The 23,993-nt window shown below is 50.0% G+C and overlaps 1 protein-coding gene across 6 annotated transcripts in view; it reads left to right on the top strand.

The window, feature by feature from the left end:
- Positions 1-23,993, top strand: part of FOXP4 (forkhead box P4) — a 142,193-nt gene that overhangs the window by 69,375 nt on the left and 48,825 nt on the right. For all 6 annotated transcript variants that reach the window (XM_073319692.1, XM_073319691.1, XM_073319690.1 and 3 more), the window contains 2 exons: positions 14,598-14,720; positions 17,436-17,522. In XM_073319692.1, coding sequence (XP_073175793.1) covers positions 14,598-14,720; positions 17,436-17,522 — 210 coding nt within the window. The remainder of the gene's footprint in view (positions 1-14,597; positions 14,721-17,435; positions 17,523-23,993) is intronic.

Raw genomic sequence — 23,993 nt, 5'->3', positions numbered from 1 at the left:
TCGGGGTCTATTGGATTTAAATAGAAAAACTGCATGGAGGTTAGGGTCTGATATCATCTGGCAGGCGGAAATGTCTATTATAATAATACTTAGCTCTTCTGTAGCGCTTTTCATCAGTCAATCTCAAAGCATATTACAAAGGAGATCGGTACCATCATCCCCATTATACAGACGGGGAAACTGAGGCACGGAGAGGGGGGAAGTGTCCATCTCATCATGCCTTGGATATCATGAAAGGTAGCCACAGATAGATGGATAGATATTTTTTTTTTTTGGATGTCTCATTTTTTGGGCACTCTCCCCAACGCAAGACTGATTTTTATTCAGTGGCGCTGGGGATCCACAGCTCCCAGGGATGCCAGTGAGAGAGGTGGGCGCTCAGCACTTTCTGTGAAACCAGGCCCCAGATCTCAGTTGGGGTGCCCCCATTCTTAGGTGCCCAACGTCAGCTGCCACTCTTGAGAACTTGGGCCTCCGTATGTCAGGATCTGGCCCCTGTTCTAAGGATCCTTGCTGATGGGATACATCTGGGGCATCGAGCCTGGCTGTGATAGTAAAGATAATGATGCTTATGTGTATTTGAAAAGCAATAAGTAGCTGCTGAGCTTGCTAGGACTCTGTATTTCAAATGTGGAGCCTCCCACAATCCTCTTTCCTTCAGCATACCCAGAGGTGCAGTCTGAACGTTACAAAAAATTGCTTTGCACCATTAAAACAAAACCTCCCCTTTTTCTCCCCTAAAAAGAAATTGCATGTGGGTGGTTACTGTCACTGTAAGTGGTTTCTTCACCCAGCATGGCATGGTTTGTGTCCCTACATTTCCGCCCCCAGGAATTCAATAACGAAACTGCCTGCAGAGCCCCTTGCTCCAGTGCAGGGGCGCTAGATGATGCTGGAAGAATCAGTTCAAGAAGTGTCGATAAAACACCTAATGCACAGTGCTCTCCAGCCTCACTGCGGGTGTGGTGTCACAAGGCTGGTGTTTTCTAGTTCCCATGTGTGTTCCCATCTCCATGCCAAGTGAAAGCCTGCCAAGTCTTAACTTGTTGATCATGAAAGGGGCTGAGTACCTGCAATCCTAGCTGATCTGAATGGGAGTCTCAGGATGGGTCTCATAGCTCCATGGGCAGGTCGCGCTGAATGACATCTCTAGATCCAGACTCTCCTGAACTCTCTTAGCTTTCCTAGTGAACTGCTACAGTTGTTATGAGGCTGGGGATCAGTCATGGGCTGTTTCAAGCCAAGTCCCTGGTTCAGATGCAGCCCATGTCACCAAGTGGATGAAATTTAACATTTGGTGGCTGTTCATTGGCTCTGTGTGGGATGAGTTGGGGGGCGGGGGGGTTCAGTCTATATCCCATTAGGTGTGACTCTGGATCAATGGCTCTCAACGCTTGCGACCCAATGTGACATCCTCAGGGCCATACAGATAGTGTAGATATCGTGTGGATCCGGCCCACATAACATGTAAGAGAGCTACATATGCGGCTCACAATGGTAAATAGGTCGAGAACCACAGCTCTGGATACTGGAAGCTCCTCCGACTTTCTTTTAAAAGTGAGTTTAGTGCTGGTTACCAGAATGATGGACCTGGAGACTAAATCCCTGTTGACCTTTAGAACAGATGTAAGAGAGACATTGACAACTACCCCCTAGGGTGCCTTGGAAGGGGCGCCCTCTCGAGGTAAGAAAGAGGGTTTGATCCCTATTCCCACTCACTCTTTGGACTGCCAACAAGCACCAGTTGCGGTGGGAGCAACTTGTGATACGGATGCTGCCTCCTGGGATCTGGCCCGAGACCCACCAAGCTCATTTCCCATCAGCTGTCAAACAGCCATTCGGTGGGCACTACTTTGGGTCATTGTCATCGTAGGCCAGTATTGTACCCGAGGCCTGGAAGTGTCAAGCTGTATAGCCTGTTTCCAGTCCCTTTTAGAGACTAGGCAGCTGGGATCCCTGTAGTGCCACTGTCCCATGCTGCTCTGTGGCTGCATAGAGGCCATGAACATCCAGGCAAAAAGATAGCAATTTCACTCAGGAACCACCCCCCTTCCTGTCAACCTAGAAGCCATAGCATGGATCAGCAGGTGGCCAGCTAGGAAATAACATCCCATCCTGCTCTCTGCCTGCTGGGGGTGGGGGGAGACTCCTGTCCCCTGTGGGACAAGGTCTCTCGGACTAGAAATGTGTCTGTCATGGGAGAGGGAAGAAGGAGCTGAGGGTTTGGAGCAAACTTGTGGAAATTGCTTTTTCTTTTGTCTGCTGCGGCAGGGAGGGTGCTGAAGCGGAAAAGTGTATTTTGTTGATTTGAAACTTGAGTGAAATGGGTAATGAAGACAGATCAATACCGGCTCCTCCGCGTTCCCTCTTGAGGAGAACTAGAACAGCCCCTTTGAACTCTGCCGGTGCAGCGCTGAGATTTTTCCACTTGAACCTGCAGCGCCCAGGTCTTAGGCCCCTTTCTCCAGTATCCCCTTCCCTTTGGCTGGCTGGCCTCTGCCAAATAATGATTCCTAACCAGTGGCTTGGTCCACACCCTGCAGGCTATAGAAATAGTACCAGCCCAGGGGCCCAGCTGCTCCAAGGAGAGCAATGGTGTTTGGAGAGCGGATGACCAAGAAGTCACTTCAATTCTGTAAGACTTTGTTGGCCTGACAAGCTAGATGAGCGTTGCCAAAGGATAAGGAGGGATAGCTCAGTGGTTTGAGCGTTGGCCTGCTAAACCCAGGGTTGTGAGTTCAATCCTTGAAGGGGCCATTTAGGGATCTGGGAAAAAAATTGGGGATTGGTCCTGCTTTGAGCAGGGGGCTGGACTAGACCTCCTGAGGTCCCTTCCAACCCTGATATTCTATGAAACGAAGAGAGCCCCCCACTCAGGTATCTGTCTGAGGGAAATAAGATTCCCACCCCCACCCCGGATAGACACCTGCCTTTGGGTTTTGATCCTCTGCGTCTGTTTTGTCAGTGATGCCCATTCCCAAGGCGGGAGCAGCCTGGGATGTGGTGTGATGCCTTCTCTCCCTGGGGTGTGGCAGATTTGGAAAGGGATCTTCAGCCACGGGAAATGTTCAGATGAGGGGCACTCTCCCCTACTGTGGGGATACATGAGCCATCTTCCTTTTAACTCGTATGGCCTTTCAGCTCAGCGGGGTACTATTCGTTTCTGCCTACTGGGGTGCCTGGGACTGGCGAGGATGTGTGCAGTTGAGACCGTACAGCATATTCATAGCTTTTACGCCTGACTGAAACATCAAACTCACCTGCTCTCCTCTGCACAGGTGCATACACTCGCTCACATTCACCCACATACTTGCTCTCCTGCCTTCACCTTTGCCCAGAAAGGCTCCCTCGCGCACCACCTCTCCTGGGCGCGCTCCACGGGCTCGCCCCTGGATCTGTTCCCAGTTGCCACAGCACCCTGTGAAATCGCTCTCAGCAGTGCGGAGAGAGCACTAGACGTGTGTAAAACACAACCAGAAAAAGGAAGGCTGGTGCAGTGGCTAGGGCACTACCCTGGGACTGGGGAGACCTGGGTTCAACTCCCTGCTCTACCCATGTGAGCTTGGGTCACTCACGTAGTCTCTCTGGCCCAGATTTTTTTTTTTAAAGGTATTTAGGGGTTGTGGCACTCAGCATTGCAATGCCTAAGTCTCATTTTAAAAAGTGATTTGGGCACTTAAGGGCCTAAACCCCATTAACTCTCAATGGGATTGTTGTCTCGTAAATGCTGAAACCCCTTTGGAAAGTGAGACTTAGGTTCCTAAATCAGTTAGGCCTTGCAATGCTGAGCGCAGCAACACCTACATACCTTGGGGATCTGAGGCCAGATTTTCCATCAGTTAAATGGGGATAACCATACTTCCCCACCTCACAGAGCTGCTGCGAGAATAAATACACGGGGAACTTGTGAGATGCTCAGATATTGTGGTGATAGGGGCCATATAAATACCTAAGAGATCTATCCAGAGAGACCATTCTGCATTTGTAGCTGTTTATACTCACACCAGCTACTCATGGTATAAGGTAATGAAGAATCCATCTCATGTTCTCATCTATACGCAAAGTTCACTGTCTCGTTCTGATTCTCCATGGTATGTGTATATTGCTTGACGCTCTCACTGCAAGCCTCCTCTTGCCTCTGTTGAGTTTTACTATTGACTTGAAACAGCAGAGTAGATTCCAGGGGCTGTTTCCAGGCTTACTCAGTGGGGTTTTAAATTGGGAGTCGCTCCCCGGAGGTCCGTGGCATTATTGCAGCATAATATCTGAATCCAGGTACGAGTGTTTAAAGCCCTCGCTGTTGCCTTTTAAAAGGGAGTCGAGACCAAATAAACTCCAGAGCCTGAAACGCAGGCAGCCACTTCCTGCAGCCCAGCTGGAGATGTGTCGGCCTGATGCTTTCTTGGGAGCCGGCAAATATAGTGATGGGGCTTGGGCTGGGGCTTGCTCTCAAGTGGGGTGGGTGTATCTGGGGGGGATTCGTCATTACAATCTGTTGTTCTTCTAGTCCAAATTCAAAGTGAAACGCTTTGGGCCGTCTGCCTGCATGGAGCAGTATCCCAGGTAGAGAGTAGATGAGAATGTCTGCGCTATAGGGGGATATATGGCTTATGTGTCTATCATGGTCCATCCACTTAAAGAAAAGCCATTGTAAGGTTGGTGTTGGCCAGGTATTTGTTCCCTTTCCTCGTCTAGCTTGTCCCATCCCTGTCGCAGACCCACTTGATGTGTTTTGTGTTTTGTTTTCAGATTCAAAAAGGATGTTCTTAAAATTATCTTTATCTTAATCATGGGCTTTGAGTTCCTATCGTACAGTGCCCTGAGCTGTGTGGCCAGTATACATGCTTTCAAATGAAGCTGGTGTGTGTGTGTATGTATATATAATATATAGTGTGTATACCTAAATACACACCTTGATTGTGCAGCGAGATGCACATGGTAGGCCCATGTGCTGTTTTATGGTCCCACTCCAGTAAATGGGATTCTGGCGTCTGCATGCAACAGATTACAGGATCAGGGCCATAGCGGTGCAGCTGGGTTTGCTCTTCTGTGTTAGCTTTTCGACTGGGATATACGGGAAAGGGTTTAGTTGGGCAAGAAAAGTGACTAAAGACCTTTCTCTCTAAATGCTCTAACTTACTGTTCCCAGCTTGCTCATTATGTTGCCTGACCCTTTGTGTTTCATGTAGTTTCCCAGCTTCTTGGAAATATGCTCCTATGATTAACATTGTTTCTAACTGAAGCTGAAGATCTGTCCATTAACTCTTTGAGGCTGGGCAAGTTGTGGGTTTTCTAATATTCCACGTGCGAGTGGGGAATGGCCCCAGCCCTGACTTGTGAAGATAAATTGCATCTCTCAAGCTTCAAACTTTTGTGTCTCCTGAGATAAGAGGATTCGCTCCCTACGATTGTGGAATCATGGGTCCCCACCACCCCTGCTTCTCCACTACTGCAAGGTTCCTGTCTGGGATATCAACTCCAGGAATGAAGGGGGTCTTTAATTTCCTCCTTCATTGAGTTTCGGACTTCCTTTATGCTGCTCCAGTAAGTCAAACTCCAAGCAAGAAGGCAGTTCAGCCAACATAGTCATTCAGTGTGCGGCTTTCCCCTGTTCTGCTTCACTAATGAACCTCAACCCTGATCTGGAAGGAACGTTCTCTTCTGGGTTGCAAAGGAAGGTTTATTTTTCACAATGCTCATTCAGTCCTGAAATCTCTTTCCTGTAAGAATCCTGCCTACCAGAGTCTGCTCTGTGACGCCAGTGTAAATCCCATCGAACGCCTCTGGCTTCCGTGAACTTGCTTCAAATTTATACCCAGACCAAAACTTCCCCTTTAACATGAGACTTGTTTTCCACCCACAGACTGGTTATTTCCCCCCATCCCCTGCCGCCCTCCCGTCTCCGGCACTGTGGGATTAGAGCCAAGACAGCTCAGAAAATCACCCTTTCATCCCCCTCCTCCCGCCGATTCTGTTCTCAAATCAGAGATACAACGTCAAGGCATTTGTGAAAGGGCCAAAGTGGTTTAGTAAGCAGTTTTGTGGAATGGCAGTGGACCAAGGAGTGCGTCATTCCCTTCTTAGCTCGCTATCTGGCAGATGCCAGCTATGACACATAATACAGGCCATTCTTGGAGAGAAGAATCCAGCAGTCCAGGCTGCCAGGGCAAAGCTTTTGTGGTGATTCTTGGAGAGTTAATATTCAGAGAGAGGAAAACGTTCAGCTCCCAGGGAAGGGAGGCATTAGGGTGGCTGGAGATAGGAAGAGGTGTGGTGGGAGCCATTGAGCACTGTGTAGGCTTCCAAATGGCCATGCTGGTTCCTTCGCCTCGATTTGGACCTGCCACATGTTACCATGGTATGCCGTTGCTTTTCTATACTGCCCACGCTGCGTTAGGTGCTGTACAAAGAATAAAACCCAACCCCATGCCCCAGTAATCTTCTACTCTGTTAACATCTACCACTACTTAGATGCAGGATAAGGGCGTGGCCATTAATGCCAAATGGCACACTGCCTTTATGTGATGGGAGAACCAGTCAACCTGGCTGGGATTTGAGACCCTAGCGCTCTATTTGTCAGATTTGAGCATTAACCCCTTGTGCCCCGGGAATAAACAGTTTATTTTTCTCAGTGCTGATCTTTCTAGCAAGAGTTCATCTCTGGTTTGAACGTGGTAGATGGCTCATTAAAGCCCTATGCCTAGAACACCAGGAGCCCGATGGCTGAGATTCCGGCTTAGCCACATCCCTAGCTATTGGTCGTGGCCCTTGCAAATGAATGCCCGCTTGATGGGTGTATTGCAATAGCTGTGCGAGCAAGTCATGCTTTGGCAGCATGGCTCATGTGATTGTGTCTCCCATTAAGCCTGTCCCAAGCGGTGCGTTAAAGGGCTCCGGGTTAAGTAAGCTGTTCTGCATCCATGTTTTTAGACGTCCCCTGGGTACGTGCTGCTCGGTTCACTTTCCTCTTTATCATCTCCGATGTCATTAGGCGCCTTAGTGTGGCTGTTACCAGGCCTGTGGAGATAGATGGCTTGGCATGCATCTCCTGTGCACGGATAGCAGTGGCAACCAAGACAGTTGTTCAGTTTGAGCAGCTGGGAATCCAACTAGACCCCTGCGTCAGGAACTGGTTGCCAACGATGGGGGGTGGAGAGGGTGATATTACCTCCTGCCAGTGCTTCTGTTTGCTTCTCCTTGCGCACCGTGATCTGAGGATTGAGGCTTAGCTCTCTGCGTTCTCATGCATGCCCCAATCTCGCCCAGACCCTTGGCCTCATTCTCAGGCACACAGAGCTGAGCGTCCCCAGCAAACTGAAAACCCTTCGTGCCTCTTCACTGGCTCTCTCAACGGCCTCACGGACACGCTGGCTAAGATTAGATGCTCGCAGAGCCCCTCATAACAGAGTCCTGTGTCCGAGCCCTTTTGGGGACAACTCCACATCGCTCATCTGCCTCTAGATTTGACATGAGGATCATTGTTTCCTGGGGAAATCTTGGCTGTGGTGTGAGGTAACCCTGGTAGACAGTCCTGTTGCCTCATCTAGTTTATATTTTTTGTTTGCCTCACTTCATCTCTCTCCCTCAGTTCCTCATCTGTGAAATGGGGACAATACGCCCCCACGTTTCAGGGGCACTGACCCATTTACAAGGTGCTCAGGTACCTCTGTGATAGGGGTCATATAAGTACCCAGTAGGACTGGGCGAAAATGTTTGCAATGGACAGTTGGGTTTTCGACTCAACTAATACTTCTGTGGAAGTTTTCCACTTTTCATAGAAAATTGCGACCTTTTTGTCAACAAACCTCAAACTTCTGGTTTTCGCCTGAAAATTTGGGGGAGGGGGAGGGAGGAGGAAATCTCCGTTTTCCAACCAGCTGTAGTACCCGGATCCATGGTGACCTGAAGGGACTTGACGTTCGCTAGATAACCTGAGCCAATGGTGCAGCGAGACTGGAACCTCTCCCCTCACTTAATGTAAGACCTGGAACGAGAAATCTTCAGCCTCCAAATACACATCTTGTGGGAACCAGAGCCCAGGTACCTCTCCGCCCCCACTTCTCAAGAAGCCACAAGAACCGTCCCCCGTGTCAGCTTGGCGTCGTAGCGCAAAGGGGAAAGCCATTTAAGGCAGACAAAGGTTGTATGAAAATATAATTCTGCTTTTGTTAGCAGCCATCAAACTCTAAAAGGCACCGCTTTTGTTTTCTTGTAACGTTGTGAAAACCTCATGTCGGATCGAGAGCTGCGGTCCTCACGACTAATCGCTTCTCCTTTGTGTTTTTAGATTATAGGGGCAATTAGTGTTGTCAAAACCTCTGGCAATTCTCTTTGCTCTTGACAGGGTGTCAGTCCGCCGGGTGAGAAATGGAAGGTGTTATAACTCTCCGGTAATTAGAATGCCTCCGATTTGAAAATGCCAGCAAACGTGTATCAAATAGGACACGCTGGTGGTTGGGGTGGGGGAAGACGTTTGGATGGGGGATGCAGATGAGCGATTAATTACAGGCTCTCATTCCGAGCATGTTGCCAGCTGATGAAAGGCAAAGGGAAATTAGAGTGAGGCTTGGCTCCCCGGGAGCGGGCACGGACTCTGCGCTCTCACTTATCCTGGTGCTGCCATTGCGTGGATTTGTGTCTCTAAATCTCCAAGTGTCCCACTGCTGGGTGAGAGAATGCCCAACTGGTCAGATCATCAACCGGGCTAGGAAGAGTGGTGACAACAGCTTATCAAACTGGTCATCTCATCTAATTCCTAGGGGAACAGATAGTGGAGACCACCTCTACCTCTAAGGCTGTTTAATGGCTGCCTTGCCCTGGTAGCCAAAGAGCCTGAACTACCCATTTCAAGGCAGTGGCTTTGCCATGGCACGTATTGAGGCCCCCCTCAGTGATACATTTGGTCTGGTGACCAGGGTTTGCAGATGTCCCAATGGCGGGAGGGCTGTGCAGCTATTTGCAGGGACTAATTTAGCACTTTCTATTTCTGTGTGTGTGTTACCATAGCACCTAGAAGCCCCAGTCATGGCCCAGGACCCTGTTGTGCTAGGCGCTGTACAGACACAGAACCGAAAGGTGCTCCCTGCCCCTGGAGTGCTTGCACTTTTCCTCCCAGAGCGAGGAGGGCAGCAGTCCAGCTTCTGCCCGGATGAAGCGCTCCTGTGGCGTCGATTTCCCAGGCTGACTTTCATCCAAGATGCCTCAGTTGCAGCCTCTGGGTGAGCATGCAACAATTAATAAATAACTTTACAAGAAGTCAGCTGAGGGAGAGAGATCTGAAATGACAAATGAAACTCCACCCACTCGGGACACCTCCCTCTAGCATAAAGCCTGAGTAAATAGGTAAGCCTTGCAACCTTTCTCAAAGGTCGGCAAACTCCGGCTCAGTTGGTCCAATAGGGTGGAAGCAGAGCAAATTCCATGGAGGGTGGCCCCCTCCATGAGCCCTGCCAGCCCCAGCTCCGCCCAGCTGCTGAGATGAGCCTTAAGGGAAGAAGCAGGTCTCTTAAGTAGGTGGGATCCATATTGTGGAGATCAGGCCTGGGTTCTGTTTCTAGCTCTGGGAAGAAGTGTGCTGGAGTGATTAGAGCTGGGAGCCAGGACTCCTGGGTTCTGTTCTCAGCTGCGCCGCGAAGTGACCGTAAGCAAGTTGCTTCACCTCTTTGTGTTTGTCAAATGAGGCTAGCAGTTACCTGTCTCTGAGACCCTTGATTGCAGACAGCTCTGTAAGGACAAAGAGTTACTCCCTAGGTCCAAGGCAATACCTTCAGATATACCTGCAAACACGTAACAGGTCCCGTGTTGCATAAAAGAAGCACGGGTTGCTGAGAATAAGCAAGCCACCTTGCTGTCCAAACTCCAGCCCTTCCTGCTCTATGCATGACGGGCTGGTGGTTCTTTGCAGCACCCTGGCAGCACAAATCCTAATGAACACATGTCTGGCTCTGTTTGAAAAGGGGCCGGGGGGAGGGCGCACATCAAATACCCTCAGCTGCAGTCCCTGGAAGAGTTAGGCTCCCTTCGTCCCAGGGCCCTTTCATGATGGGGAGGGGAGTTGTAGTCTGCAGCTGATATGACCTCGGACAAGTTAAAAAGGACTTGGGGGGGCACTCATTCATTCGCGGGGTTAAACAATGTAAATGGTGGTGGTTGAGGCCAAGCGCCTCCTACAGACAAGAATAGGTTACTGCAGCTCTCTCTTGGGAAGGTTGCCAGAAATGTTAACAGTGCTGGGGCGCAGCTACTTAGCAGTTAGAGGCCTGTGCTTTATTTCAGCTGCTCCCTGCCTGGCTCAATCTCTCCCTACAAGGCTGGGATCAAAGTAGGAGGTAACTCACCACCAGCTGGAACGGAGATCTCCTCTTCCCATGCCCCACATGTGCTCTGCCTCCAGCAGGACCAGAGAGCCAGGAAAAACTTCTGCCTGATTTCGCGCCCCCCCCCCCCACCTCCTGGTAACCTAGCCCTCAGCTATCGCAGGGTCACTCTGGCTAAGACCAATCTAGCGTGGAGCCTCCTTGGAGAGGCAGGCTTCCCTGCTGTGGGCCTGCCGAGGTTACCCGCTCTCATGGTGACGGAGAGCGTCTAGGAGAGTTGGTTTCGGTGGAAGAGGGGTTCTGCAGCTGTCAAGGGAGGGCTCATGCTGCATGCAGTCCCACGTAGAGGCGAACGGAGCAGAGTTAACATGAAATGTACAATAGCTTTACATTCCATTCCCAGGTGCTGATTTCAGCTCACCCCCTGGGCTAGCATTGCAGGGTCAAACCCCTGGAAACTATTCTGGGGTGATGTCTGCCCCCTGCGTGGACATGGGGCAGGGTGATAGGGGGGCCCTGAAATTTTCAGGATCCCCACCAATTTTTTCTGGCTCCCAAACTTGTCCGGGGCGAAAATCATTTCCCGAGCAAATGCCCAGGATCCGACATCCAATATTACCTCAAATCACAGGGGGCGCATACACGTGCATGCTAACGTAACAGAAGTCAGCTTGGCAAGCTCTCCTAGCGCACCCGGTCCTTGGCATGGTAATTACATGGGTTACTAATGTCAGCTGGCAATAGTGGTTGGCTAGAGATGATTGATACGTTCCTCATGTCTCTGCAAATCCTGATAACTTCTCCACAGTCTGATTTTTAGAAGTGTTTTGGCCACCAGTGTCCCCTTCCCTCCTCCTTTCTCTTTCCAGCTCTCTCTCTAGCTCCCTCCTTTACATTTAGATCCGTGCCTAGAGAAGAGGAGCAGCACCCAGCACCTATGCTGTGAAGCCCTGTGCCCAGCTCGGGTGCCTGCTGTGAGTCAGATTAATTAGAACTGTGGTCTGTGGAGCACTTAAGTGTGGCTTATGGAGAGCTGGTTGGCCCATATGGTGCTGGCTCTTCCTCCTCATTTCTTAGTGACTAAATGATATTAAAGGAAGCTTGAAAAAGATCACCACTGTGGAGGGTGGGGGAACTGCATGGCAGCCAATGGGGAGGGGGGAAGGTCCACCAGAGAGCCTCTCAAGATGTGGGGCCCATACTGTGAATAAGGCCCCATGTAAATCACAATTTCACGGAAATCATAAAATTAGCCCAATTCTGTGCTGAGCACAGGGCCCCAATCCCTGCTCTGGGCTGAGCTAAGCCAAGACAGCTGACGCTGTGTGGTGAGACACACACGCACTCCCTGGGATAAGCCTGGCTACCACCTTCCCCACCCCCCCTCCCCCCCCAATGGGATGGGGTCAGCCCATGAACCTCCCCCAGGAGCAGCCACGGGTGTTGGAAATATGGCAGCAGTTCAGGGAGGGGACTCGGCAGCCGTGGGTATCCCATGAAACTCAAACAATCTGAAGCTGCTTGTGACACGTGGCCTGTGAGCTGGAGTCCCAGTGGACTCTGCTGCGAGGGGGGGCTGCAGGTCAAACACCTGAAACTCGGGACGTGCAATCTGTTCCGCGCAGGCTCTTACAGTGCACCACTCCCCCCGCGGGGCCCCCACCCCACACGTGCCAGTTACCCATGGACATCAAGTGGAAAGGAAAGCCATTTTTCCCTTCTGCCTCCACATTGGACTCCGAGCAGCTCGGCTCAGGCAACCCCCAAGGGGGGCGCGTTCGCTGCAGGTTGGTCGCGGGCTTCTTCCGACCCACTTCCAAGCTCCTGTGAGTGACGACGACCCCGTTTGGGAGCCGCGGCTGCTCTATTTCGGTCGTTCTGGAGCCCGCGCGGACAGCAGTATCCAGGACTGGCATCTCTTGATACCTTTCACATTGGGATCTGCTACTCAATCCCTTGCCCTTGTTCCCACCTCTTCCCGGCTTATCACCAGTAAGAACTTCTGCTCGCCTGGGGTCAGCGCTCCCCCTCCACGCCCCGCTGCAGCGGGCTTTCTGACCCGGCCTGCTTCCAACTGGCTATATTTTAATACAGCTGCTAGAACCAGTTTGGAAGGTGAAGAGGTGACATTTGATTGACAAGCCCAAATGCCTCCCCTTTCTTCTGGGGCCCCGAGCTTGTTAGGTGTGTTTTGTCTTAGAAGAGAATTTAAGCAACGAAGGAAGGGGAAGGTGAGGCTGGGGGAGTGGGAGCGGGCACGGCACTTACCCTAGAGCTGTTGCAAAATCTCTGGGTTGTGGGTTTTCGCCCCGAGTTGTTGCCAGCGCCTTCCCTGAATGCTGCAGCACAAAGGCAGGGTGAGGAAGGCAGGCTGTGGGCCCGAAAATGGGATGTTGGGGCTCGACACCTGAGCAGGTGACAGCAGTCCACCTGGGAAAAGCCACGGGCCTCCCTCCCCATTTCTCAGAGCCATCCTGTCCTTGGATGGCCCTGCAAGCAGCCCCCTGCCTTGGTTTCCCTCTTCTGGGCACTTGCAGTTCCCTTCTCCCAGGGGGCTGATTGCCTGCCCGCAGTCTCCACTGTATGTGAAAAGGCAACCACCACTTTGACTGCCCTCCAGCAGCGGCATTACAAGCATGCTTGCCTCAGTTTCCCCTTTCTTCCAGAGACCCCGGGAACTCCACACAAGCTTTCCCCCTATAAAGAGCCCTTTTCAGGAGTAATTTCTTATAAGTCCCATGACCATAGCCAAATGTCCTCAGCACGGACCGAACGGTACATTTACTTATTCTCAACTCCCAACTGTCCATCGAGAGGCCAGGTACAGCTCCAGCATCTTACCCTGCCTCACCCTGGCCCCTCTAGCTGGGGTGCTTCTCCACCCTGTTATATTCTCAGGCCTGGCTCCAGCTCTCACCTGGAGACATGGGTGGGTTCACCCCTCTACCGTTCCCCAGCCTTTAGCCCTCCCTGGCCTCCGGCTCCAGCTTTTTGAGTCAGGGAGCCTCCAGACTCTCTGTGGACTCTGGATGCTGGACTCTCCTTCAGGGCACCCCAGTCCCCTGCCTGAGGACTGTGAACTCCATTGCTTTTGGACCGTCTCTTGTAACGCTCAGGGCAGCCTTACCCTAAATGGCCTAAAATAAGATCTGGGCAAGGTTCTGAGTCCCCACAACTTCCTTTGGCTGGATGGGAGTTGTAGCTCCCAGAAGGTGCTCAGCATCTCACAGGATCGTTCCCACTGTGTGCACCACATTCTTTCCAAATCATACGCCTTGCAGCTCAAGAATCTCTGCCCCCACCTTCCCACTGCAGCTACCTCTAAGCTAACACATGCTGCATAGCAGCAGTGGGCTAGAGAAGTTCTGGCTACCGTTCTTAGCAAAAAGTGCCATGGGGACCCTAGAGATGAGAAAACCTCTGACCCCTCTCCCCCATGGCTTTTGAGATTCGGATAAAATGGAGTCCGGATCCAAACCAGACATGGTTTCGCTTTTGCAAAACCCAAACCTCTGCTGGTTCGAGGGCCTGATTTTAAAGATACAGAGCATTGATTTTTTTGTTTTTTCCTTTTACAATTGGATTTATGGGTGTGCAGTGCCTCTGAAAATCGAGCCTTTAGGGAATGACATCAGTGCTTGCAATTTTATCTGGAGATTCATGACGTTTGCGTAACACCTCGGCTCCTGGAATCATGTGATTACATGAGAATCTCCGCTTACATTTAAAATACGAGTAGGATTGTAGCCTTCATGGCTGTGGAGAAAAGCTTGAAAACATGACCCCCTTAAAGGCTCAAAACCAAGAAGGGAAATACCCCTTTCCCAAGGAAAAAAAACCTATATATTAAAAATCTCATGGCTCTTCTGGGCCTAACTTGTAGCTTTTGAATGCTTGGTCTTGGTGATGCTGGCTACGTTTTCAAATCCTCTCTGCTAGCGCTGAGACCCAAACCAGTTTTTGAGGGGTTTTGGAGCCGGGCTTAGCAGCCCTATATTGAGGGGGCATCATTCAGGGAACAACCCCGTGTCTGATTTGACTTCAAAGTGGGTAGGATGTTCCTAAAGCATCCCCAGAGCCAGCCTACCAAGTCTGTGGATGATAGGAATTCGGGGGAGGATTTTTAAGGGCCTAAGATGGCGGGAAGCTCTGTTGCGGCCTTAACGAGGGAGCGATCGCTAAAGCGGATCGCGACGGTGCTTGTAGCCGTAGGTGAGAACTTCCTCCTGGGAGCTCAGCGTGGGGTTGTGTTTAACGCGCGCTCGCTCTCTGTCTCCGCAGGTCCCCGTGTCTGTCGCCATGATGTCGCCTCAGATGATCACGCCACAGCAGATGCAGCAGATCCTGTCTCCTCCCCAGCTCCAAGCTCTGCTGCAACAGCAGCAGGCGATCATGCTGCAGCAGGTAGGGCCAGCCTGGGCCTCCCTTTCTCCATCTGCCCTATGAGGCTGGCTCACTGAGCTCCGCATCCTTGCCCCATGGATGCAAATAGGGTCAGCACTGGCCAGCACTCCACACCATTCTCTCCAGTGTCATTGGCCTCTGTGTAGGGTGAGCCTGGGGCCCCTCTAAGGCCGTCCTGCAAGCAGCCTGGCCCTTTCCCTCTCTACGGCTGTCTCCAGTCCCCCCATTTTGCTTGCCCTGGGGCTCCCAATCATGTTGGCACCATGGAATGGGAAGAATTGTAATTTATCAACCATCCCAGTGCAGCTGGATTCTGCTGCAGAGTCAAAATCCCTACAACAGCGTCTACATTAAAACCTATTCAGGGTTTGGTTTCAGTGAGGAGAGGCCTGAGCCAAAGCCCGATGCATGGGAACGTTTGGATCTGGGGTCAGGCTTTGTGGCTCGCCCCAGTCTCTCTAGTGGGCCCCGAGCCTCAAGCTCGACTCTGGACTCTTCCTGAGTTGGGGCAGGTTTTTTGGATCTGGATCCAGGCTCAGACTTAGCAGCTGGGTTTGTTCCTTGGAGTAGCTTGACTCTGGACTCTCTCTGAGTTGGGGCAGGTTTTTTGGATCTGGATCCAGACTCAGACTTAGCAGCTGGGTTTGTTCCTTGGAGTAGCTTGACTCTGGACTCTCTCTGAGTTGGGGCAGGTTTTTTGGATCTGGATCCAGACTCAGACTTAGCAGCTGGGTTTGTTCCTTGGAGTAGCTCGACTCTGGACTCTCTCTGAGTTGGGGCAGGTTTTTTGGATCTGGATCCAGACTCAGACTTAGCAGCTGAGGTTCGTTCCTCGGAGTTGAGCTTTCTCTGCATTCCAGAACACACACACACACACACTGCAAAATGAGTGGAAAAAGAGGGGTGGGAGGGAAAGAACTCCAAAACACAAGGACGTGGGTAAACATCTCCAGCTGGGGGAGGAGAGGAGAGTAAGAAATCTCACAAGCATCTTCCACACCCTTCTCTTGCCTTCCCTACCTGTTTACTCCAAACACACTGATAAGGATTCAAGGTTGGCCCCAGGGAAAGAACAAAGGGTAAACACTAACCTGGGTGGAGTCCTTCTCGGAGCCTCTTGGGAGCCGGATAAAGAAACATGTTTGACTGCAAATTAAACAACCCAGGCCAGAATAGCTTGCATTCTCCACCAGAAGAAAACTAAACAGCACACCTCTCACCTCTTGACCCAATGTTCTCGGAACCCTGTTCAACCGAGTTCCAGAGACCTGGTTTTGATTGGCTTTCGGGTAAACAGCTTGGCTTTCCAACCCTGTTCCACAGACAGAGAAAGCAAAGTTACTGCTGTCAATCCCTGAGCTGATAAAGGTTTTCCAGCATCCAAAGAGGCGTTCAGCGGAAGCTAAGGCTTTCCCGGCTTTGTGGGCGCTTCTTTGTGGCTTTTATGGAAAACAGATCCATCGGGAACAGTTTATTTGGAGACGGGAGTTGGGGGAGGAGGGAATCTTAGAGCTGGAATTTACCCCTTCCTGAAAATCCAAAATACGGAACAAAAGCACCTTTTATCAGATGATCTCAAAGTGCATTACAAGCATTAATTAAACTTCCTGTGTAGTTATAATTGTCCCCGTTTTACAGATGAGTAAACTGAGCAGAAGTGGCTCATTGGGGGGGTAGAACCCGCGTGGCCTGGCTCCTAGTCTCCTGCCCCAACTGCTGCTAGACCACAGCTCCTTCCAAAGTGAGAGCAGCGAGTCTAATCTGGAGGAGGAAAAGCAGTGAGAGAGAGAAATATTACTCAGAAAGGCCAGGAGTGCAATCTCGAGGCTTATACCAGCCAGAGGAAAGGGGGAAGAGACTTTCCTGTAGCCCCCTCCCATCATCACCATAGTATTTCAGCCTCTCTGCCCTCACGCTAGCCATTATGAGTGAGTCACCTTTACTCATGTTGCTGTTTGTTCGGGGAACATGTCTCATTCCCATTGATGGGTTGTTTTAATTTGACTGCTGCTGGGGCCTGCCCGTCAATCTCGGCCACACCCTTTGGCAAAGGGTCGCCTGGGGCTTAGAGGGGGGGTACTTCTGCTGGCTAGGGCAGAAGGTTGGGAGTCAGGGCTTCTGGGTTCCTTTCCCTACAGTGTCACGAGCTGACGGTGAGACTCCACCTCCTCGCACCTCACTTCCTCCCTCTAAAACGCAGATAATTAATTGCTAATACATACGATAATACTGAATTAAGTACATGTTTGTTGCTGCACTTAGCAAAATGGGGCCCTGACCCAGCTGAGGCTTCTAGGCCGTACCCTAATACAAATGATGATTAATAACAAGCGAGGCTTAATTTGTATATGTAAAGGGCTTTGAGAGCTTCAAGTGAAAGACAGTTGAGAAAGGGGAGTATTATCATTATTTATTAATTGTGCATTTTAATTATCCCAGAGAGTCAATATCGATTGTGGGTCTCAGTTCTACCATGGAGTTGGGCAGAGAGCAGCGGACTGCCAGTGCTGTCTTTAAATAGCTGAAATGTTGTTTCACTGACTTTAGGAGCTGGGTATTTAAGCAAACCAACAAACATTGTGAGCCTGGCAGTAACGTGGCCAGAGTTGGCAGCCTTGTGCTAAGCCCAGTTTAAGAACCTAAGTGGTTCGGCATGGGCAGGATCTTCCAGCTGCCTTCCTGACGTGTGCTGCTTTCTGCTCTCCCTCCCCTCAGCTGCAGGAATACTACAAGAAGCAACAGGAGCAGCTTCACCTGCAGCTATTGACACAGCAGCAAGCCGGAAAGCAGCAACCCAAAGAGGTGAGCTCGCCCACGCAGGTTCAGGGCACAGACGCCGGCACAGATTGGAACGGGTGCAATCCGAAGGGGAGGAAAGGTCGTGGCGTGTGTAAATCCTAGCGTTTGGGGTAGCCCGCTGGCAGGCATGTGTCGGTGGAAGGAGGGGCCCAGGGGGTAGGGGCATATGGCGGTAGAGTGGATAAATGAGGTGCAATGGGGCTGGGAGGGTGGGGCAGCTGGACCTAGGCCACCTGCGACACCTTTTCTTGTGGTTACCCTATCATAAAATTCAACATCGGGTGCGTCACTCTTAGCTCAGAGTACATCATTACCGGATGATGCAGCTATCAAATATGCATGGAGTGTCAGAGGTGATGAGGTCACTTGGGTGTGAGAGCCGCAGTGTCCGTATGCCGTGTCCCACGTAGGAACGTCTTTCCTGCGGGAGCTCGCCGTACTGCCCAACCCACAGTCAATGTTTTGCCGGAGGCTTCTGTGCTGGGTGGATTCTTAGCTGAACAAATTTCCGCTCTCTGTGGAATTCTGCTCGTCGGTGGCTGTCCGTCTCTGGCTATGCGTAGGGTTGCATGTGCGTGTGCTTTTGTGCAAGTGGAATATGTTCAACAGCCATCAGCCCTGTGCTTCCTTCCCTTCACCCAGAAGGGATCTTTTCAAGAAGAGGAGAGGAAAAATCTTTTCTTTTCCGCTCTCCCCCAAGAGTCCCAAAGAGCCAAGAGCTGAACCGCTGGAGTTGGAGACCATGAGCCATTTTCTCTTCCTCATATTAGCTTGAGCCAGAGAGGGAGAGTTGGAAAAAACGAGGCATCAGGGAAAGGCTGAAATTCAGTGTGATTGAGAGATGTCCCGTCCAATGGGTCCAGGACACGCAGGATCTTTGATCTGTGCCCACGCTGCACCTTGAGCATTAGCAGCACCCGCGTGTCAGCCTTTACCCAAGTGACAAGCACCGCTGCGCTCAGGCGAGGAGTTTGTGTGGGGCCAGGCCTCAGGAGGAACACTTGAGTAAAAGGTGCAATGAAGACCAGGGCCTGGATGGGGTGGAGGTGACATTTGGAGGAGGTGACACCCTCGTCCGGGTTCAGACTAGTAGTAGTAATAGAATGCTCTTGTATTCCTCGCCCTGGTGGAGGCGGCAGGTGCTGGGTATCTAGCACGGGAAGCCTGTTCTCCTGACATCTCCTGCCCAGTTTTGCAGGTTCGGATTAGTGGGGCTCAGACACCGGGGAGCGAATTATTCAATCTCTTGAGATTTCATCCATGGCTAGTGACAGTATCTCCATTTCCTACCTTTTTCTGCATAGTGGTTTGGGCCCCCGTGAAAGGGACCAGAAGCATGCGGTGGGTGAGGTCGCAGCAGCTGTGGGTCCCCCTGATCTGGGGCACAAGCTCCCACAGGAAACCACCTTTCCAACTCTTGCTGGAACTCTTCCTTGTTTGTGGGGTGGGATGGGACATGTCTTTTGTTCCTTGATTGTGGCTGCCCACTTAAATAGCTTTGCTAAGGCTTGTCTAGACAAGGGGGAATATGCGTTGGTGTTATCTACTATCTCTAACGTGCTGTAATGCAAAGGGAGGCAGTGTGGTCTAGTGAATAGGGCTGTGGATTGTGCCTGAAGCAACCTGGGTTCTAGTCCTACTCTCTGCCTGCTGAGTGACCTTGGGCGAATCGCTTCACCTCTTTCCCTCTCTCTCTTTCCCCATCTGTAAAATGGGCATAAGGACTCTCTTTGTATAGTGCTTGGAGATCTGCAGATGACAAACACAGCGTAAAAGCTCGGTAGGTATTATTAATACAGGCACGCTGAACTACTGAAAAATGGATCTTGCACTAGTGTGGTGAAAACTCAATAAGTTAACAGGGTAAGTCACATCCGTACAGCACATCTACACTGGGCATTTGCACCAATATTACAGTGCCATTGCAAAAACCAAACAAAATCCCCAGTACAGATGACGTGTTGAACTTGTAGTGTTTTGATGATAGATGTGGTTTCCACAGAAATACCTGCTGTTTCATCCCCCACCTCTTGTGAGTACAGGTATGTCTGAACTGGAAGCGGGGAAAGAAAAAAAAAAAAAAAAAAAAAAAGGAAAAACCATACCCGCAGTAGTAAGTCTGAGAGCCCAGATCAGCTGACTCAGACTCATGGGGCTTGCATTACAAGGCTAAAAATAGCAGTGTAGACATTCCCACTTGGGCTGGAGCTCCGGCTCTGAGACCCGGCGAGAGGGTTGGTGTCGGAGCTTGAGCCAGAACGTCTGCACTGAATCGTAGAATCATAGAATATCAGGGTTGGAAGGGACCCCAGAAGGTCATCTAGTCCAACCCCCTGCTCAAAGCAGGACCAATCCCTAATTAAATCATCCCAGCCAGGGCTTTGTCAAGCCTGACCTTAAAAACTTCTAAGGAAGGAGATTCTACCACCTCCCTATGTAACATATTCCAGTGTTTCACCACCCTCCTAGTGAAAAAGTTTTTCCTAATATCCAACCTAAACCTCCCCCACTGCAACTTGAGACCACTATTTCTTGTCCTGTCCTCTTCTACCACTGAGAATAGTCTAGAACCATCCTCTCTGGAACCACCTCTCAGGTAGTTGAAAGCAGCTATCAAATCCCCCCTCATTCTTCTCTTCTGCAGACTAAACAATCCCAGTTCCCTCAGCCTCTCCTCATAAGTCATGTGTTCCAGACCCCTAATCATTTTTGTTGCCCTTCGCTGGACTCTCTCCAATTTATCCACATGGTTCTTGTAGTGTGGGGCCCAAAACTGGACACAGTACTCCAGATGAGGCCTCACCAATGTCGAATAGAGGGGGACGATCACGTCCCTCGATCTGCTCGCTATGCCCCTACTTATACATCCCAAAATGCCATTGGCCTTCTTGGCAACAAGGGCACACTGCTGACTCATATCCAGCTTCTCGTCCACCGTCACCCCTTGGTCCTTTTCTGCAGAACTGCTGCCTAGCCATTCGGTCCCTAGTCTGTAGAGGTGCATTGGGTTCTTCCGTCCTAAGTGCAGGACCCTGCACTTATCCTTATTGAACCTCATCAGATTTCACTGCTATTTTTAGCCCCGAGGCCAAGCCCCACAAGCAGACTTGGTTGACCCGGGGCTCTGAAACTCTCTGCCATGGGGAGTGGGTGTGTTGACAGTGTAGATGTACCCTAAGAGACAAAGGGCCCTTCAACACCCCCATATTGAGAAAGTCAAAGTTTTTGCGCACACAAAAAATCATTTTCAAAATCAGGCCATTTTGCAGGCAGAAGGGAAATCAAAAAATTTCCACCCACTCTAAACCTGCATCTTTGTTCTATCTGATAAGAAAGCATCTTAAGGTGATTGCAGGATAACTGTGTCACTAGGGCCAGTAGGTTCCTGTGTGCGGATAAGAATCCTATTTGTCTTCATTCCTAGAATTCCCCTATCTATCTGGACTCACTCAGTCTACCCCTATCTGGAGTGACAGCAGACTTCAGTTGTCTCATTTACTCCAGTTGATGCTTTAATCCATTAAAAAGCCCCTAGTCTCTTCTAGCTTGAGGACACAATCTCTAAGAGTGGAAGAAGTGGAAAGAGAACAGTCGTCAGAGGCGTAGGAAGGTGTCCATGTTAACCTAGTTCCATTGGGCCAAAAGCATCCTCGGAATAATACCCATGGAGGCGATTGCCCTGTTGCCTTCTGTGAAGAGGGCTTTTCACTGTGTGTTCTTGGTCATGTCAGGCACCACTGGCCTACGCAGTGCAATGGTATCCCCTGTAAGCACTAACTCAATGAGAATGGGCAGAGGTCCAGGAAAAGCTGACCTGCCTCTCAGGAAGGTGTTTGCCGGCAGCTGGCATGGACCCTGTTTTGGCAGTGATCTTTCTGGAGTTGAAAATTTAGAGCCACGTGCTTGCGTCTGAATGAAAACTTAGAGAAAAGACTGATAGCCTGAGAAATCAGCTGGACAATGGAGTTGACACATGGCCATACCATCTAGTGTTCAACACCAGCCTAGATACAAACACCTGTAAGAGACCCAGTGTGGACACCCCATTGGTGAAGATGCAAAGCTTGTCTGCAATCGCAGACCACCACAGATGTGAGATGAAGCCCTCCCCACGTGCTCTGTGCAGGTGGTTCTTGTATGCTCAGGAGCCAATAAAGTGTGAATATCCTCCCTGCTCCAAGATGTCAGCCTATTGTGAGTTAGGCCTTGTCTACACTAGGAGGTTTTGCCAGTATAGTTACACTGGTACAGCAATCATGGCACAACCCTCTGCTGTTGGATCAGTTTAAAAATGCTTAGGCTGGTATAGTTTGTCAATAGTTGTGTCTGTGGGCTTTTACCAGCACGGCTAATCGAGTAACAAATCGCACATAGCTATGCCAGGAACATCTGTAAGTGTAGACGAGCCCTTACTTTTGGGGTAACTTCTCCTTGGCACTGTTTGATGTCAAATGCCAGGATCTGGCAAGTTGCTGGCTTACTGCTGGCTTGCTGGGGCCATCCGTTGAGCATTGCTATTCTATTTATTCCTTTATATTTCCCTTAGTCCCCGTCTCTCATTTCATCTACAGTAGAACCTCAGAGTTCCGAACCCCTCGGGAATGGAGGTTGTTCGTTACTCTGAAATGTTTGTAACTCTGAACAAAACGTTACGGTGGTTCTTTCAAAAGTTTACAACTGAACATTGGCTTAATACGACTTTGAAATTTTATGCAGAAGAAAAATATTGCTTTCCCTTTGTTTTTTAGTCGTTTACATTTAACACAGTACTGTATTTGCTTTTGCATTTTTTGTTTGTTTTTTGTCTCTGCGGCTGCCTGATTGTGTACTTCTGATTCCAAATGAGGTGTGTGGTTGACTGGTCAGTTCGTAACTCTGAGGTTCTACTGTATTACTACTATTCCGGGGTATGTTTCTTTGCACGTGCTGCTTTTATTCTGTCTAGTATTCGTTTACTCCACAATCTATCGGGGGGTGGGGAATAAACCATCTCAACTTGCCATATTTGAGATAAAGCCACTATTATCGGCCCATTCAGATCTGCCTGGCATCTTTAAACTGTTATTTCTATTGCGATAGCACCAAAGAATCCCAAGCAGGTGTTGGGCTCCCATTTTACTGGGTGCAGTGCAAACAAATGACACACCGGCAGTCCCTGCCCCAGAAATCTCTCAATCCAGGATTTGGGCAAGATGCAATGGGGTGGGAGGAGCCTTTCAAAGGCACACAAAGGGCAGTTAAGTGCCTGACTCTCTAGATTTTTTCTCTCTCTCTCTCTCTCTCTCTCTCACACACACACACACACACACACACACACACACACACACACACACACACACACAGACACTGGATAAAAAGACAAAGTGGAGAATTTAGTGGTAGGGGGTTATGGTTTGTGAGTCCTGTACAGCATTGGCATTTTATTCCAGAAGGCCACTTTGAAAGTCTTCTCAGAATGATTGAATTGTTAAATGATTTCATGCGTATTCTGCATCTCTTTCTCTTTTATTAAAAAAAAAAAAGGCCAAAAAATATAAAAGGAGTACTTGTGGCACCTTAGAGACTAACCAATTTATTTGAGCATGAGCTTTCGTGAGCTACAGCTCACTTGTAGCTCACGAAAGCTCATGCTCAAATAAATTGGTTAGTCTCTAAGGTGCCACAAGTCCTCCTTTTCTTTTTGCGAATACAGACTAACACAGCTGTTACTCTGAAACCTGTCCAAAAAATATAGTTTGTCTTTCTGTAGTATGGACCGAGGCTTGTTCTGGACTCCTCCCACATTTCTGTGCCTGGATGACAAGGGATGTCATCCACTCGATAAATTGCCCTGTTCCATTTGCTCTCTCTGAAACACCTGACACTGGTTGCTGGCGGAAGACAGGATACTGAGCTAGGTGGACCATTGGTCTGACCCAGCATGACCATTCTTATTTTCTTATGTACAAGCCACACCTTCATTGGCATCTGTGGGGAGCTTTTTGTCAGTCTCCTGCGTGGGGGTTGCTTTTGTGCCGTCTCTTGGTATGGCGAGGCCATGGGAATATATGCCCCAGAGGTCCCCATTCAGCAGTCCGTCCCTGTTCAGCAAAGCACAGGCTTAACTTTGGGCATCTGCTCAATTCCCCTTTGACTTCAGCAAGACTTAGGGTAAGTCTACACAGCCAAAGTTAAAGTTTTTTTGCACCCCTGATTGAAGAAAGTTTCAGCGCTGTAAGGGGCAGTGTAGGCAAGGCCTTAGAAGTGAAATGTGATTGAGTGCTTTACTGAATGAGGCTGTACTTAAGTATGTGTCTAAACACTTTGCCAAATTGAGGCCTTAGGGCCTGAGCCAATGACTGACCAAATCAATGGAAAGACTCCCATTGACTTCAATAGGCTTTGAATCAAGCCCTTAAAGGAGAGAACCATAGAAATGTAAGGCTGAAAGGGACCTTGAGAGGTCATCTAGTCCATCCCCTTTATTGTTGTAGC

This window comes from Lepidochelys kempii, chromosome 21 (genome assembly GCF_965140265.1).
Source record: "Lepidochelys kempii isolate rLepKem1 chromosome 21, rLepKem1.hap2, whole genome shotgun sequence".
Taxonomy (NCBI): domain Eukaryota; kingdom Metazoa; phylum Chordata; order Testudines; family Cheloniidae; genus Lepidochelys; species Lepidochelys kempii.
Note: the sequence above shows the minus strand (reverse complement) of the source record. Positions and strands in the feature narration are given on the sequence as shown.